Source organism: Ostrea edulis, chromosome 7 (genome assembly GCF_947568905.1).
Source record: "Ostrea edulis chromosome 7, xbOstEdul1.1, whole genome shotgun sequence".
Lineage (NCBI taxonomy): Eukaryota > Metazoa > Mollusca > Bivalvia > Ostreida > Ostreidae > Ostrea > Ostrea edulis.
Genome location: NC_079170.1, coordinates 49,445,455 through 49,462,626, shown reverse-complemented (window position 1 = coordinate 49,462,626; position 17,172 = coordinate 49,445,455). Strand labels below are relative to the sequence as shown.

Sequence of the window (17,172 nt, the reverse complement as noted above, 5' to 3'; positions counted from 1 at the left end):
CTTTTACAGTCTCGGAGCCTTTGTCTGGAAACCAAAGCCCCTAAAATTTCATTCAAAGGGAAATAACTCGTGAACAGAAGGGAATTTCTGACATGTAGTTCATGATTTTAAAATTGTTCTGCAAAGTTTATAAACCCTGAAAATTTGAGCAAAATCCATACAGAAATGAGCGAGATATGAAGCTACAAAGTTAGCGTCTAGGAAAAAGGGCAAAAAAAGAATAATAAGAATAATCTTAAGGTAGTACTCTACATCGTCATAATGGCTGACTTCCTTTAAAAACATGGATGACAAAATCGATATCAGCAATATTTGACTTTTCCTTTTCTATTTAAATACCTAGCCGAGTAGCTCAGTAGGTTAGAATACCGACTGCTGAACTGTAGGTCGCAGGTTCGAGTCCAGCAGGGGTTTTAAATTTTTTTCAGATTACCTTCTACTAAAACTGTATTTTTTGACAAAATAAAGTAAATTTGAAAATTTTCAAATTCAAAATATTTTTGTACATATCCTACACTTTTCATCTACATCAAATTTCTCTGGTGTAGCATAACTCCTTAACCAGCACAATCAGTAGAAGGTCTTCCGTTGTTAATAGTAATGCGTTTAAGGTGTAGCAGAAGAACAATTACGAAGAACAACAAACAATCTCAAAAATATGAGAAATAAAAACACAGAGAGTTCTTAATATTTTCATATCTTGAGTTGACAATAGATTAGAAAACTTGAGAACATTTGGTCTTTCATAAAAAAAATGTCTATGTATTTTTTCCTTAATTGTGAAAAAGTTGGACACTGTAAAATGAAATGGAATTCATCTCCTATTTCTCCTTTATTACAAAATGTACATAGTCTTTCATTCAGGGGAATACCATGCCATCTTCCTGTCTCTATGGGTAATCGATGAAGCTTCTGGATTTTACAGATTTTATGGGGCTTGACATATTTCTCCTATTTAGTCATTTGTACTATCATTTTAATATGGTGAAACTGATCAAATGACCCAAATTTTAAGGGTTTTTTGGGGGGAAAATTAAGTTCTCCCAATAAAGTAATTCAAGAAATCAAAAGATTTTGTCATTTATTTCTCTAGGAGTGGAAGAAATTATTGCTTTTTACGTTTAGTAAGATACCGCGATTTACCTTAAATTTGAAAAAAAAAAATTGGGGGGGGGGGGGGGGCGCCGGCTGCGCCCACTCTAAATCCGCCACTGGTGTTTTATTAAAAACTCAAGAAAATACTAAAAGCGATACATTGGAGATTTCAAAATTGGACATGTCCTTAGCAATATGCTTAAATCTGAATCGAAAGTTTGTAGAAATGAACTTAAAATAAAATTCTTCAAAAATATCTTATGAATTAATGTTGGAAAGTACATGTATTAAGTATGAAGAAAATAAAGTCTTTGAAATCTAAAATACTTCTTATTTATTGTAAACTATATCAACAAAGTTGAAAAATGTTAAGTTCAAGTGGAAAACCTGATGATTTTATATCTTTATTTTTAAGCGCTCGCTTTTTAAAATCACGCTTAATTCAATCAAAATTACTTATATTTCTTGTATTCGCTCGCCTCATATTTTTTTTTATCTCCAAAATAAAAAATAATATTTGTAAAATAATTTCGCCCTCTCGTCTCACTTTCTTTGTTTGAAAATCCGAAGAACTATTTTACAAATTTGTGTGGCCTTGGACTAAATATTTAGTGACATTATGAAATGTTTTTGATGCAATCAAATTGATGCTTACTGTAAATTGTTTAAAATCGCCGTTTTCTGATCCTAAATTTGGAACTACTTCGTAATATGCGTATGAATGTAGGACATTCACGTGGTGGTGATTTAAATGTAAACATGGAATCAAAAGTAAGAAAGGCTGTGAAAATACGATAAAACTTGTAAAATAACAGACAAACAGTTCAATGGTAAATATGTACTAACTAAAGTGCCAGTGGGCCATGAACAGAACCTATTGCCAGAACTTTTAAAGGGAAAGGAAACTGAGAATGATTGTTTATATTATGTGATTAGCAAACATTTATGTACTGGTATAGACTAGAACACTCAACTTCAAACCTATGACAGGCTGCTATCAATTTGCCCCACTGCAAAAAATTATGTGAAAATAAATTTAAATTGTACATAAATAAGCAACTGCGTAACAATTTCTCAAACTTTTGGGGAAATATCCGTACCAGTTATATGCAAGGATTTAGAAAATTAAGTACATACTTTCAGTACAAAAGGTTGTTCAATTTTGAAAAATACCTGAATTGAAAAACTCGAGACAATCGGGTAATTCTCACTAAATTCAGAACTAGTAATCATTGTCTACGGATAGAAACAGGCAGATATGAAAGAAAAATTGATAACCATGGTAAATATGAAATTCTTCCTAGATGTGAAAGAGTCTGTCAACACTGTATCTCAAGTTCAACAGACTGAGGATGAATTGCATTTTCTTCTTGAATGTCCACTATATAATAATCTTAGAGGAGAATTTTTTAATAAAATATTTAAAACCTTTCCAAACCTAGTACTGCTTAACATACTGATCTGTTTACATGGATTATGTCAAATGAAGATTTTATTATGCCAATATTTAATTGTAAATTTCAATACAAGAAAACAACATACATGTACAATATAGTTATGTGCATGTATAAGATGCAAGTTGATAACTGCAACATAGTTACTATGCTTGTACTATATGAATATGTGTTTTGTGTGTTTATTATGCATTGATAGATGTGATGGCTAACTCTCTGTTCATCATGCAGTGCAGTTGTCTTTGTTTTCCTTTGTCATGTGTTTCTCTGATTTTGGACTTTGTCAATGTACATCATTATGCTCCTCTGGGGGCCCAAATTGGTTGAATAAATATTCTATTCTGTATATATTGAAGACTAGACACTTGTCTTGTCAATTTTTACTGTCACATCTATTGTCAGATTTAATTTTCTCTTTGAGATTTATAATACAAATTATTGAAATTAATATGCAATTGAATTTAAAATTGATATTATGAATTTAAATAGGTTCTACGTAAGGCTCTCCAAAAGTTTGAGCCAGACACAGTGGAGCATGTTGACATTGACTCTATACCTGACTCAGAAACAGCGGCGGGTCAAGAGGCAGCCACAGAGGTACTGTTGGATCATGAGACAGCAGATCAGTCAGCTGAGTCTACCACTACTATCAACAAAGTCACGGCTACTAAGATATGCCAGGCCAGTCTTCAGATTCCACAGAGGACCAGGAGAATTCAAGTTTCACTGGACAAGAAAAATACAAAGACTGAGTCTAAAGGTATTCAGTGTTCAAGCTTGAATGACGGTATTCCACTTCGTGTGGCTGCTGGCCTTGCGACAATTCCCCAGCTACAGTGTGAATCAGATTCTGATGATAGTGACGTAGAATTTAATGCATGTGATGACCCTGACTACGACTCTCTAGATGATGATGACACAGACAGTGTGAGTGATAGTGATGATAATGAGTTGGTAGAAGATTATGCACTTCGTACAGGTCTTCCACCTGAGGAAGAGCGCCAATTTCTGGTATCTGAGGGACAGCTGGCCAAACTTTTACAAAAGTGTAAGGACTGTGGAAGTATTTGCAGTGCTACAGTGACAGACACAAGAGGATCCATGATTCGAACAACATCAGAATGCTTGAACAGTCATGTGAACCATTGGGAAAGCCAACAATCACACAACAATATGCCATGGACCAATCTTTTTATAACTGGTGCTATTATGTTCAGTGGTTGTAATGCCTCAAAGACGCTAAGGTTGTTCAAACATTTAAAGGTTCAGATGATATCTATGTCAACATTCAGTAGGCTTCAATCTGCATATGTTGTGCCCAGTGTAGTTTTCACTTGGGATTTTCATCAGCAAACCCTACTCAATGATTTCCATGGGAAACGCCTCACTTTAGGAGGAGATGCTCGGTGTGATTCCCCAGGGCACACGGCAAAGTTCGGTTCCTACACTTTGATGGAGTTAGAAACAGGAAAGATATTGGACTTCCAGTTAGTTCAGGTATCTATATTATGAATTTTGACTAAAGAACTTGACCCACACTATGCCATTTTTGGCCTACCAAATTTGGAAAAATTAAAGAACACTTTCTACTAAATCTAAGAGGATATTTTTCATCCATAATGTGAACAAATTTATATTGCGCAATCGTTTCCTGACACCGGATGTCTATCACAATACGATAAATGCCCAAACCAACAGCAGTTCAATGTTTTCCGGGAAAATCGCAACATTTCGCAAATTTTAGTCTTGAAATTCACCTTGGCCGCATTACTCCTGACTCGATTACATTTGCTTACATAGTATTAGTAGTACTTTTGTATAACACATGTATTGTAAGGTGTTAAATTATAATTATGTAAATCTGAAATTTTTTTTATGATAATCTATAATATAAATTTTGCATAACACTAAATGTATATTATGTTATGTTATTACCAATTCTGCATTGCACTTTCAGAGCAATGAAGTGGCATCATCCACCCATATGGAACTCGAGGGGCTGAAGAGGGGTCTTCAGCATTTGAATGGTTCCAACATCATTATCGAGGACCTTGTAGCTGACAGACATGGGATGGTCAAGAAATTTATGAGAGAAGATCACCCAGAAATCAACCACTACTTTGATGTGTGGCATGTAGCTAAAGGTAATAATATATTTTACCTATTTAAACTTATAAAATATATTTCACGTACTGTATAATTTTAGGGAGACCAACAGTACATGTAAGCATACAAATTGATCAATGTAGGAAATATTTTTATTCAAAAAGGAATTTCTAAAAAAACTTGAGGCTGCATCAAAGAAAAGAGACTGTCAGAATATTAGGCCATGAATTAAGAGTTCTGTGAACCACTGCTATTGGACTGCAGCATCTTGTGGGGATGATGGGATACAGAAGCAGTTGAAGTGGTGTTCTCTGGGCCAACATGTTTCAAACACTCATATTAACTGTGAGCATGGTGTTTTGAACGAGGAAAAACTTTGGCTCAGAGAAGGTAATTATTTTGTGTTTTTAGTTACCCTACTTGCATAACAATGAATTGGTTATCCAGGACGTATTCGTCACAAATGTTTTTCAAACTTTTATTATTCTAAAATCATTAATATTTTACTTAAGAATTAATCAGATAAAATATAATTAATATTTTGTATTTTACATCTTGTTTTGTGATTATTTATAGGATCCAGAGCTCACAAACTCTTCAAGGACGTTGTTGAGAGCCACTTCCTTCTTCGTGATGTTGCAAAACTTTCCCCACTACATCAAACTTATGGACTGGAAGTTTTCCACAGCGTCGTCAATACATTTGCTCCTAAAAACACACATTTCTTCTATCCCGCAATGATGGCAAGGTTGGTTGATATTTTTAAATGCTTTTATATTATTGATACTAGTTATATACTAGTATACAATTATTTCATGCATACTTTGGAAACAGTCAAAACTATTGTCCTGAAGAAGTGGTGATGACCAGGAAAACTGTTGTCAGAGGCCATAAGAGGACAACAGTTTCCTGGGTCTTCGCCACTACTGAGGGACAATAGTTTTGACTGTTTTCCTAGTAGGCACAAAATAATTATTTTATTACCTAATCTACTAATCAGGCAATAGTTTCTAACCTGACTAGGAAACAGTTTGTCATGTGACCGTGAAACAGTTTGTCATGTGATCGGGTAATAGTAAGTCACGTGATGACCTGTTTCACCCCCTGCTCATTATGGGTACTTTTTTCTACTGATTAAAGTTAAAAAAAAAATATGTAATGTCAATTTTTATGACATTTGTAATCCTTTTATATCCAGTGGATATCACCTAATACATAAATTTTAATTATTACACTATCGTTTTCCTGTGTTGTTTGTGATGTCACAAAAGTTAATTTTATGTCGGTTGTTTATAAAATGATAGGAAGCAAAATTCAAAACAATACAGCAAAGTAAATTAATAAAAGGGGGTGGAGGGATTTTAACATGTGATAAGAAGAATTCCCCATGGTTTCCTTTCGCCAAGGCTCTGGGATAGAAAACACACAACTCGTATATAAATCATATCAAACCACGAACCTGGGCATAGGAGATCCTGTATATATAGTAGATTAGATGATAATATAAACTTTCACATGTACTCATTTAGATAAAATTTATTGCATAGATATTTCTTTAATATAAATAGAAATTGAGTTTTGCTGATATAATGATACATGTATTCCTTTTACCCAGACTCTGTATAGCTGCACTACATTTTAATGAAAATGGGCGTCGTCATCAGGCAACCACAAAAGCAGGAGAGAATAGGTGGCAAATAAGTTATCCTATGGGGAAGAAAGGGACCCAAGCTGTTGTGAAGCCAAGTCGACAAGCAATTACTTATGGTAATTTTAGTATCATTTTACATTCTATATCTGTATCTCTGATCAGAATGTCCTGAAAATAAGTTCAATTTAATTTATTTTTTAAAATTTTAATAAATGCTTTCAAAACAATGTTAAAGTAAAAAGTACTAATATGTACATTTATTATATACCCATCAATGTATCGTTCTTTGATACTGTGGATTTCACAGCGTGTGATCCGGTTTTCCGGATCACCACACTGGTTTTCTGATTCCGTATCAGTATCCTCTGAAACTGATAACGTCACAATGCAACAACGCAACGTTATTTGTGGAAAATATTGACCGCGTCACAAACGAAACTGCGTACACAAAACATAATTTCATGGTATGTCTGTGATTTTGATAATTTGGATTACATTTATTATCTTATAAATGTGGATTTAAAATGCATAAGGGAGTATATAATAAATTTATCATTACTACAGTAACTTGATCCGAAGAGTTGGATCACGTCTCGTTGACAGGCGCGGATCATCAGATCAAACTCGACGCTTCGCGTCTCGTGTGATCTGATGATCCGCGCCTGTCAACTCGACGTGATCTGACTCTTCGGATCAAGTTACTGTAGTAATAATATATATTTATTATATACCCATCAATGTATCGTTCTTTGATACTGTGGATTTCACAGCGTGTGATCCGGTTTTCCGGATCACCACACTGTGGTTTTCTGATTCTGTATCAGTATCTTCTGAAACTGATGCCGTCACAATGACGTCACAATGCATCAACGCAGCGTTTTTTGTGGAAAATATTGACCGCATCACAAACGAAACTGCGTACACAAAACATAATTTCATGGTATGTCTGTGTTTTTGATAATTTGGATTACATTTATTATCTTATAAATGTGGATTTAAAATGCATAAGGGGGTATATAATAAATTCATCATTACTACAGTAACTTGATCCGAAGAGTCGGATCACGTTGAGTTGACAGGCGCGGATCATCAGATCACACGAGACGCTTCGCGTCGAGTGTGATCTGATGATCTGCGCCTGTCAACTCGACGTGATCCGACTCTTCGGATCAAGTTACTGTAGTAATAATATATATATATGAAGATTTTAAAATACATGTATTGTCAATATCAGATTACACCAATCTCCTGATGTTGAACCTATGCAAGAGGCGAAGACAGCACCCTAGTATTACTTTGTCTGTTGATGAGGCACATCAGACCTTTGGATACTGTCCACCATCTCTGACGTCAGGATATACAACCTTTGTCAAGGAAGACCTCGTAGCAACAAGGCGCACCAGGTTTGGAGATGGACGTCCTACATAGGTCGAGCGTATTTAAATCCTGTGTACTGTTCAGAGGGGAAGGCATTCCTGATTGTAGTAACTACACAGGCTGGAAGGATTTTGCGGTTGCCCTTGCCTAACTTCTGCCACACCCATAAAACAAATCTTCTGTAGGCAATATATCTGTAGACCCTGTGAAATGGATGATATTTATGCAGTGGCTTACTAATGTAGGACATTGTAATATATTTGTTTTGATCTCTGAAAACATTTTCATCATGATTGTTTTAACCTTCGGTAGGCAATTTATCTATAGGCTCTGTGAAGTGGATGTATTTATGCAGATATTTCTTAATGCAGGGCATTGTAATATATGTTTTTATCTTTGAGGACATTTTCAACATGATTGTTTTAACCTTCTATAAGCAATAAATCTATTGGTCATGTAAATATTGGATGATATTTAATTCAGATACTACCTAGTTGATGTAGGGCATTGTACATGTAATATATGTTTTGATCTTTGAGAACATTTTCATCATGAGATTGTTTTAACATGTACTGAACTTTTCATCATGCACATTGGTAACAATAACCTTTGCAAGACAACCAATGGAGAGGGGGTTCTATATTAAACTTGAGACAAACCTAGATGTTGTATCCTAACCCCATTTCATTGATGGTGACATTTTTTGTTTACAATTTGTGTTGTATGTTAATTTCTTTATTCAAATATTAAACAAAAATTTGTTTATTGTTGAATGTTGGCATTCCTTTACTACATCAAGACGAGAAAGAAACCTTACTCATGAATAGGCTCATTGTCGTCCAGTGGTCCTTCAGATTGGACATAGTCATAGAGACTAACTTCAAGAACTCTTGTATTGAGGCAGTTGTCCTTGAAAGTCTGATGTTGGGTAATGCACTCCAAGTCGCCACGTGCCTGGTCAACCACAGAAATTTCTGTGCAGCATACACATTCCGCAGAACTAGACATGACTTGACACAAACCACACTCGCACCTGTAAAATTTTGATCTATGACATCACTAGCAGTTCATCAGATTAAGATTATATGTGTGCATAGTATATTAGTGTATATATAAAGTCTATTTCATGAAGTTAAAATTAAAATCCATAACACTTTCTTGAATAGCTGCAATAATGTAGCCCTATCTGATTTTTTTTCTGTCGTTTTCGATTGGGGGAGGGGGGGGGGGTGTTCGAATAGGGCTACATTATTTCAGCTATTTCTTGAAATACAGACTGATTGATTAATTCAATATTGTTTTAACGTCCCATTCAAGAATTTTTCACTCATATGGAGACGTCACCATTGCCGGTGAAGGGCTGCAAAATTTAGGCCTATGCTCCGCGCTTATGGCCATTGAGCAGGGAGGGATCTTTATCATGCTACACCTGTTGTGACACGGGACCTCGGTTTTTGCGGTCTTATCCGAAGGACCGCCAGGGGTGGGTCCAGAAAATGTGGTTACGGGTGGTGCCACTTTATGAGGCAGTGGGTCCAGGGGGCGAAGCCCCCGGAAGCTCCTGGATTTTACAGATTTTATGGGGCTTGAAATATTTCTCCTATTAAGTCATTTGTACTATTTTCTATCGTTTTGATAAGGTGAAATTAATAAAATGACCCAAATTTTAATGGGTTTTTTGGAAAAAATTAGGTTCTCCCAATAAAGTAATTCAAGAAATCAAAGGATTTTGTTATTTATTTATTGCGCCCTCCTCTAAATCCGCCACTGACCGCCCCATTTAGCCATTTAGTCGCCTTTTACGACAAGCAAGGGGTACTGAGGACCTATCCCCACGGGACTAGCCTGAAGAAGACCGGTAACACGGCCAAAATATTTCAAGAATGTGTCATGAGTTTCTTACACACGCGAACAAACACACACACACACGCATATATACATTTATATATATACTAGGGTTTTTTTGTTGTTCGATTTGCTTTTTCAATAAGATATATAAACTTTTGTGCTAAATAAATATTTGTGTTAGAAAACCTATGTAGAGGCTGTGAATGAAGCAAAATGACATTTGTCTCCCTGTACAAAAAGTTATTTCTACAAAATTATATGTACATACATATATATATCGAACCAAAATCTTCATTTTGATAAAATCTTAAACTTAGTTTTGTTTTATTTTATTTTAGCTTAATTGTATTAATGATTATGGTTAGTTGCAAACAAAACTATCATAACAGCATATTCTTACAATAATTTTTTTTAGATTTAGAGCTTTAAATTACGACCCTCCCCCCCCCCCCCTGTGATATAGACTGGAACATTTTTCAGTCATCAAGAATTTTAAAATCCGACTGCAACACCCCCCCCCCCCCCATTTAAAAAAAACAATAGTGCGTGCCAGCGTAGTAAACATGGTAAATATATAACTTGCTTATTATCGGCAAATCAGCTGTTTCCTTCGACACAATACATCTAGGCTAATTATGCATGTCATACTATATTCAGGGTTTTACCCAGCATTTAGATTTTACTACCCATTTTAAATTTAAGGGGAATTTTTTAGAATACAGTCATTGAGCTTCCAGGGGATGGTGGTGGGGGATATCCATGGAATATAATATCCACAGATCATTACAGCCATATAAATTGATTGATTACTCATTTTATCTATATTGTAAGTCTGACAATTATACAAAATGACTTGGAATATATAAAAAATGATTTTTGTTGAAAATTCTCATACAATTTTGTCAAGTTTATACATATGAAGGGGAATTTTTTATCTGTGGAAGGGGAAATATCCATATGTTGCCAAAGGGGAAAGGTACCTTATACCGGTAGTAAAAACAACCTAGATAAATCCCTGATATTATACCTCTTATACTCAAAATTCTATCATAATAATCTATATATCTACACGTGAACACAATATGTTTGCATACGAAATGAGTAATTTTATGACAAAACAGATATTTAACATTTAATAACCATACCAAAACGTTCCACTCCTTTTGTGACCGGGATCTTCGTCGCTGTCTTCGGCACTTGCTAACGGAATATCTCCCGGGTTTGGCACAGCGGCAGGTTCAAACATATATGGCTGAACCTCAAATACTATCGGGATGTCATCGATATCGGAATATTGACTTTCCATTTAGTAATAACTTGTGACTTTCAATAAAATCTAGGCTTATTTACGAACTTACAATAACACAGCTACTGCAGCAATTGACACGTATGACGTCATGAAGTACCACGTGACTAGATAGCTCATTAGTGACGAGTTGGGAAGCGGAAGCTTCGAATTTGTGCAGATAAAATGCATGTTTGTATCAATTATTGGGAGTAATGAAACAAAACAACAACAGAAACGTGATTTATTAAGGTTAGTCCTTCTGATTTCGTATACATTGAATATCGTGGTAAAAACCCTTTAAGGCAGGTCATGCTTCATTTATGCACGTAAACTGCATAATTTTTAAAATCTGTCTTACACAAAGAGAGGGAGCTACTAACTCTTAAAAACTATTTTGGTTGTTTACATGAGAACATTTTGTATCATAACAACATGACAAACATGCGCTTCCGTATGACGTCATTGCATGACTGTTATAAATAGATCATGGCGGTACCTTAATAGAAAATGTAAAAGTAACACATTATCCCAAGATTTAAATATTGGTCTAACTGGCGATAATGACGGCAAAACATCCATAAACAGTGCGACATTTAACTCTGGACACGACAAAAGTCCGGAGTTTCGCCAACCCTTTTATTAAGGATACAAATAAACCCTTTACAAAAAAAGATGGGATTTTATGTTCACAAGACATGCACCAACATTTACACTTGTACCTATTGTAGTTTTTAAGATATTTCACCTGAAATCAAAAAATCCCATGGGATTTTGGAGGGATTTTTAATCCCACTTGGGGGATTTTCACTCCCACCAAAAATCCTATGGGAGAAAAAAATAGAATTTCTCCCATAGGATTTTAACTCCCATATTTAAATTTAAAATGGGATACAATGTCCCATAGGAGGAAATGTCCCATAATGAACATGAAATGGCAGTGAATATCCTATTTGAGCATGAATGGGAATAAATATCCCAAATAAAACACAGGATGGGGACTTTTATCCCATGAATATAGTAACAAAGCAGAAAATTGTATCTTAAAAAGTGTTGTTTGTCATGATTCTTAAGAATGTACGTGCAAGCTAAGGAATGACATTAACTTTATATCTAGTAATTACACTCCTAAATTATGTAGACCTATACATGTGTTAATGGATAAATGTCTAAACAACATGAGAAATTAAATTATATTAGAGCGCTGCATTACTAAACTCTTTCCCATGCAATTTTAATTGTATACATATAACCCTATCACAAAAATATCAGAATAAAATTGAACGGTATTAAATTATGCAGTTAGAACACTAACTTATTTACATGCAGATGTTCACATTCACTATTTACAACCCTTTACAGGTCGTCAGGTGTGCATATTCACAGGAACCAGTATTTTTGTCTGTAATAATAATAGTAGGCCCTATGGTACCATCCCCAATGAATAAAATAACCCAAAAGGAATGGCACCATTTCTTGTACTCAAAACTTCGCTTCAAAAAAATTCGAAAATTCTGCTTTTATCGTCACCCACCCCAATTGTCATTCTGATTCAGTAATCCCAGTACTTTTATTAGGGGTGTGTGGTATATACCCCTACTCTTATCATTATGTACAGGCTAAATTACCGGTTCCTCTGATATGTTATGGAATTTTGGAATAGCCTAGCTTACAGTTACAATTTGTTCACAATATATTAAAATTAGTGTTAATTAAGTGCTTACGGTGAAATCTGCTACTGCTAGATGATGCTAAGTTGTTTCGTGAACCGAATCAGACATCTCCAACAAGATTCTCGAAGATTTAACAACACAAGAATCATTTTACAAAATGCATGCTTCGGTCCATCATTCTCCCTCTGACAATCACATTCATTCTGAAGTCAAAGTACTTTCTCCTATACCTGAAGCGTCAAAAAGACTTTGACAGGTAAATACGAATAAACGGTTAACAGACATCTCGACCCTAGGAAAGTTCAGTCCTGGATGTTCTAGTCCAAAAAGAAGTATGACCCAATCTTATGCATTAATTTATTAAATTTCCGGTTGAGCAACACCCATATCCTCTAGAGACATTGTTTACAGTTATATGACATTACCTAAATGTGTGACACAATATTAATCCACCCCTGCTCAAAGGGGCATAAGCACCGAGCATAGACCTAAATTTTGCAGCTCTTCACTGGCAATGGTGACGTCTCCATACAAGTGAAAAATTCTCAAGCAGGACGTTTAAGTTTTTTTTTTGTTTTTTTTTTTGAAAATTTTGTTTTCATTTTTCTAACTGTTAAACATGAAAAGTATAACTAAATCTGTGTTCACAGCCAAAATTTTAACCTAGCTTCTGGATGCAGGAATAAAAGCAATATTTTAGCCTTCATTCTGTGTTATGTAAACAAAGACTGGAGTCTTTTTATGTTTACATTTAAGGTGGCTCACTACACCGGGAAATAGTTTCTAAAATCAGTACAAATTGATTCAATATTTTAAAAAAGATCTGATGATATACAATAAGTGTGTATGCCAAAAACAGCAAAAAATGCAAATTTGGATAAAAACATGATTTTCAAAAATATTATTTCAACAAATGAAAAGACTGGTGGATTTGAGCTCAAGATCTGTAGTTCACCAGCCCAATGCTCTCTCTCTCTCTCTCTCTCTCTCTCTCTCTCTCTCTCTCTCTCTCTCTCTCTCTCTCTCTCTCTCTCTTGTCCAATGCTTTATTAATTAACCACTTAGCTACGGTGTTATAGACGAATAAATCGATCAATACAAATACTTTCCCAAAACATTTAAATCGCCATCTTGTAACATAGTGTCATAAAGCTTTAGTATAGTGAGTACCTTAACAAACCAGTGAAATGTTTAATTTTGTAATTGAATTTTCAAAGCATCTTTACTTTTGCACATGCAATTTTACAAAGATTATTCAATAAAGGGTAAAAAAAAAAAACCCACTTAAAATACTTGTTTTTGATCCACTGTAGATTTTAGGAAAATATTAAATTCCTGGGTCAGAGAAATCTAGACATCATTAAATGATAATGAAGTATTGTAAAAAAATAATAAAAAAATTCAAGACTCTCCAATATGTTTGCAACTAGGAGAAATGGTCACAAGCTATTTTACACCCGCATCCCTCTTGGATCGAACCACTATAACTTTTAGGATAACAATAAATCCTCTCCCAACAATGTGCACATCTGCAAATGGCAATGAAGCATTGTACAAAGTTTCAATTTTATCACATAATCCATACAGGAGGAGAAGCATTTTAATGCACTTTGTGACAGACAGACTTACAGATATGGACAGAAAGTACAAAAACCACATAATTATATGAAATGATTTTGCATGTAAAAAGTACATGAAGTGCACAATTATGATTTAAATGTAATTATCATTTTTATTAGGAATTTAGATGTCTCCTCTTTTTGCAAACAATATACACATCTATATATGAAGATGAGATATATAGTGAGGATATAAAACACTTCTACCAAAAATGTAAACAAATATGTGCAATGCGAGTTTGAAAAATATGTATGCCTTAAAAAGTGATTGACTAGATATCAGGAAGCAAGCAAGCTCACTCCATGTTACTGTGCTACAACTAACTGAAATTAACTACATTATCCAAAATCCACCCAAAAAGAACCAAAACCTACCAACACTAAATACCAATATATATCCATGTGAGGTCAAGGTTTCAGGAGTGAAACAATGTGTTTTTTAAACTTTAAGGTAGTGACGGATAGCAACCACGTGATCAGTAAAAATTGTGTATTTTCACGTGAATTCATTTTCCGGAATTTCTTTCTCCGTCATAGAATAGTCGAAAAACAAAAAGGGGTTCCGAAAGTGTTTGTTGCTGTGACTGACTCGCCTAGAGAAAATATGCACGTACCACATAAGTATACGTCAATATCTGTAATAATGGTAGATCAAATGTTTCATCTGTGTGAAACTTTTTGCTAATCGAAATGTTAAACCAACCACCAATCCATGTACATAGATGCGCTACGTAAACAAAGTTGTTGGTTGATACATCGTAATGTCCGAGTGCAGCATGCTGCGAGATTAAATACTGTTTATACAGTCATTGAGAGGCTAAACAAAGTTTCTTGCAAGAAGAGGAAGTTGGTGGATGCATTCAACTTGGACAATGAACTCATAGTTTCGTTTGGTGAGTGAAAAAAATGCCATAAATTTGTATTCAAAAGTTCAACTCACATTTCCACTGCTATTTCACAACGCGATTTGTAATAACATCTGAAAGTTTAAACACACGACATACACAGTAGATGTATTATTTTGTATGTATATATGTATTCCATGTGTGCTTAAAATACAACTCCCACCTGTGCATGTGATTGTAAACGAACGGATGTCATGTAAATGTATACCACATTTGTAAACATGGGCTCTCACAACTCTTTTATTAAGAAAATATCGTTATGAAAATAACCGTTACGAAAATAACATACCTTGAACTACATGTATAAAAGTAATGAAAAACAAATATTTGTATAGACCTACTATCTAGGGGTATGAGGGAACCGGATAGAAAGTGGAGGGGGGGGGGGGGCATGTGTTGAATTATAATTCCCTAGACTATAGTGTGTATACATATACTATTACTTTGAAATTTCAGTGACCTAAGAAATATATCAAACCTGAGGTTTCGTGTTTCACACAAACATGTAGGTTGGCAAAACCTTTTTAAAAATAATGTAAATTAATCACAAGTCTGTATATGTCCTCTCATAGGCAAATGTATGCACTGTATGTATAAGTAAGATATGTATACTACACGTATGCCCTTCTCTTGACCCACATTTTGTAAATAAAGCAGATATGATAAGTCTATGGCAGTTTATGAAAACATATATACATGTCATTTCATATTGCAATTTATAATTTTGAAACATCAGTATTTAAATTTTCACTGAATATGTGTTGAGACACAATTTTAAAATTCACATTGTCTGACACAGTCTAATTACTTAATGGTATAATATAGACCTAACTGTGCAAATATCAATTATGATGATCTTTTTTCTAGGCATCAGTCCGAGGACCAAGGGAGGTTAGATAGGACCAGTGCAGGTTGATGTGGATTTCAAGTCAACAAGTATAACAGCAAGAGAGGTACTGTATTTTCTTTTGATAAACATTTGTAAAGACAATTCTGAGTATATCAGATATTCATCTTTTTTGCTATATTTAGATATATTTATCTATATTTTGAACAGGTACTCCATTTACAGTGATGATGACATATCTCCTGGACCCCCACAACTCCACAAATTTAAAAATGTTTGATCAAGTTCCGAAGATTAAAGAACTACCGCAAAATTTGGGACTTGGATGAAAAACGTTAATTCACTTATATGAGCTCAGAGCAGTGGATGTTGTACAACATACTTTAAACTAAATTGTGAATTTGAGGGAAAACAAGTACATGTACTCGTGTATTACATGTACATGCCTTTTGAAAGACAATAATATTGCATAGATGTAAAGGAAATTTCAATGTTGATTATTCTTTCTTAGATATATTAGTAAAAAATGTGCACATGATAGAATATCAATTTTATAACTTCAATCAATGTGTTTGAATTTTCCTTAGTATAGTATATCAGAATTACTGATAGAATCCTACCACTTTCAATAAGAAATAATTATTGAACATTTAAACACGAAACCATCTAGCCCATGTTTTACATTTTTGCACTGATGGCTGATGCTATGCAGTTTTCTTTAAAAGTTTTCTTGACAGACGATTCTATCAGTTATTGCCGTGTACATTAGTTTATGACCTTTCAAACGGTGTATAAAAAGTCTCTAAAAGTATGCGGCCTAATGTGCTACTTTTGCAGTTTTATTTCAGTCTGTGACAGAGGAAAATCGGATCGACATGCTAAATGAATGTTTTCTCCGTTAAACAAAATTGTCAATGAAAGATATCAACATACCTTCTTAATATCAATAAATTCTCAGCGTTTCACATATATATTCCATATATCCCATGTCATATATTTCAAATACTCCACATTTTGTCGATATTTGCATGGCACATATAAACATATAAACAAATTCCTTGCATATGTCAACGTCACTCGATGTATAGTCATGACGTCATCAGTTTACTTTCATATCGATCAGACAGAAATTATACAACAACAGTATAGCATTTCGAATTTCGTTGGATCTTAGTAGCTGCATGGTTTATTTTATGAATAAATAAAACTTAAATAAAAAATAAAATCGGAATTTAATATATACTTAGTGATATACTTATTTCAATTATGACGTCACATTGTTTCGCGGATTTTATCCCAGTAAAAATTTTCA

General features: G+C 34.3%; 1 protein-coding gene, 1 long non-coding RNA gene and 1 pseudogene across 2 annotated transcripts; 2 read left to right on the top strand and 1 right to left on the bottom strand.

Moving 5' to 3' along the window:
• Positions 1 to 4,420: 4,420 nt before the first annotated feature.
• On the top strand, positions 4,421 to 6,478 carry LOC125655029 (uncharacterized; annotated as a pseudogene).
• Positions 6,479 to 7,545: 1,067 nt separating this feature from the next.
• Positions 7,546 to 10,837, bottom strand: LOC125656136 (P2X purinoceptor 7-like). Its single transcript, XM_048886730.2, has 3 exons — positions 10,677 to 10,837; positions 8,501 to 8,716; positions 7,546 to 7,886 (listed from the first exon to the last, which is right to left on the bottom strand). The coding sequence occupies exons 1-3, from the start codon at positions 10,835 to 10,837 to the stop codon at positions 7,727 to 7,729; spliced, it is 537 nt and encodes a 178-aa protein (XP_048742687.1). The 3' UTR covers positions 7,546 to 7,726.
• Positions 10,838 to 14,546: 3,709 nt separating this feature from the next.
• LOC125656139 (uncharacterized) lies at positions 14,547 to 16,437 on the top strand. The gene is made up of 3 exons (XR_007363029.2): positions 14,547 to 15,001; positions 15,881 to 15,966; positions 16,071 to 16,437. It is a non-coding gene; the product is annotated as an uncharacterized LOC125656139 (long non-coding RNA).
• Positions 16,438 to 17,172: the final 735 nt, after the last annotated feature.

Coding starts and splice junctions, on each gene's coding strand:
- LOC125656136 (XM_048886730.2), bottom strand. CDS start 10,837: ATGGAAAGTCAATATTCCGATATCGATGACATCCCGATAGTATTTGAG. Junction 8,717..10,676: donor AAAAGGAGTGGAACGTTTTG/GTATGGTTATTA, acceptor AAAATTTTACAG/GTGCGAGTGTGGTTTGTGTC. Junction 7,887..8,500: donor GACAATGAGCCTATTCATGA/GTAAGGTTTCTT, acceptor TCCATTTCACAG/GGTCTACAGATATATTGCCT.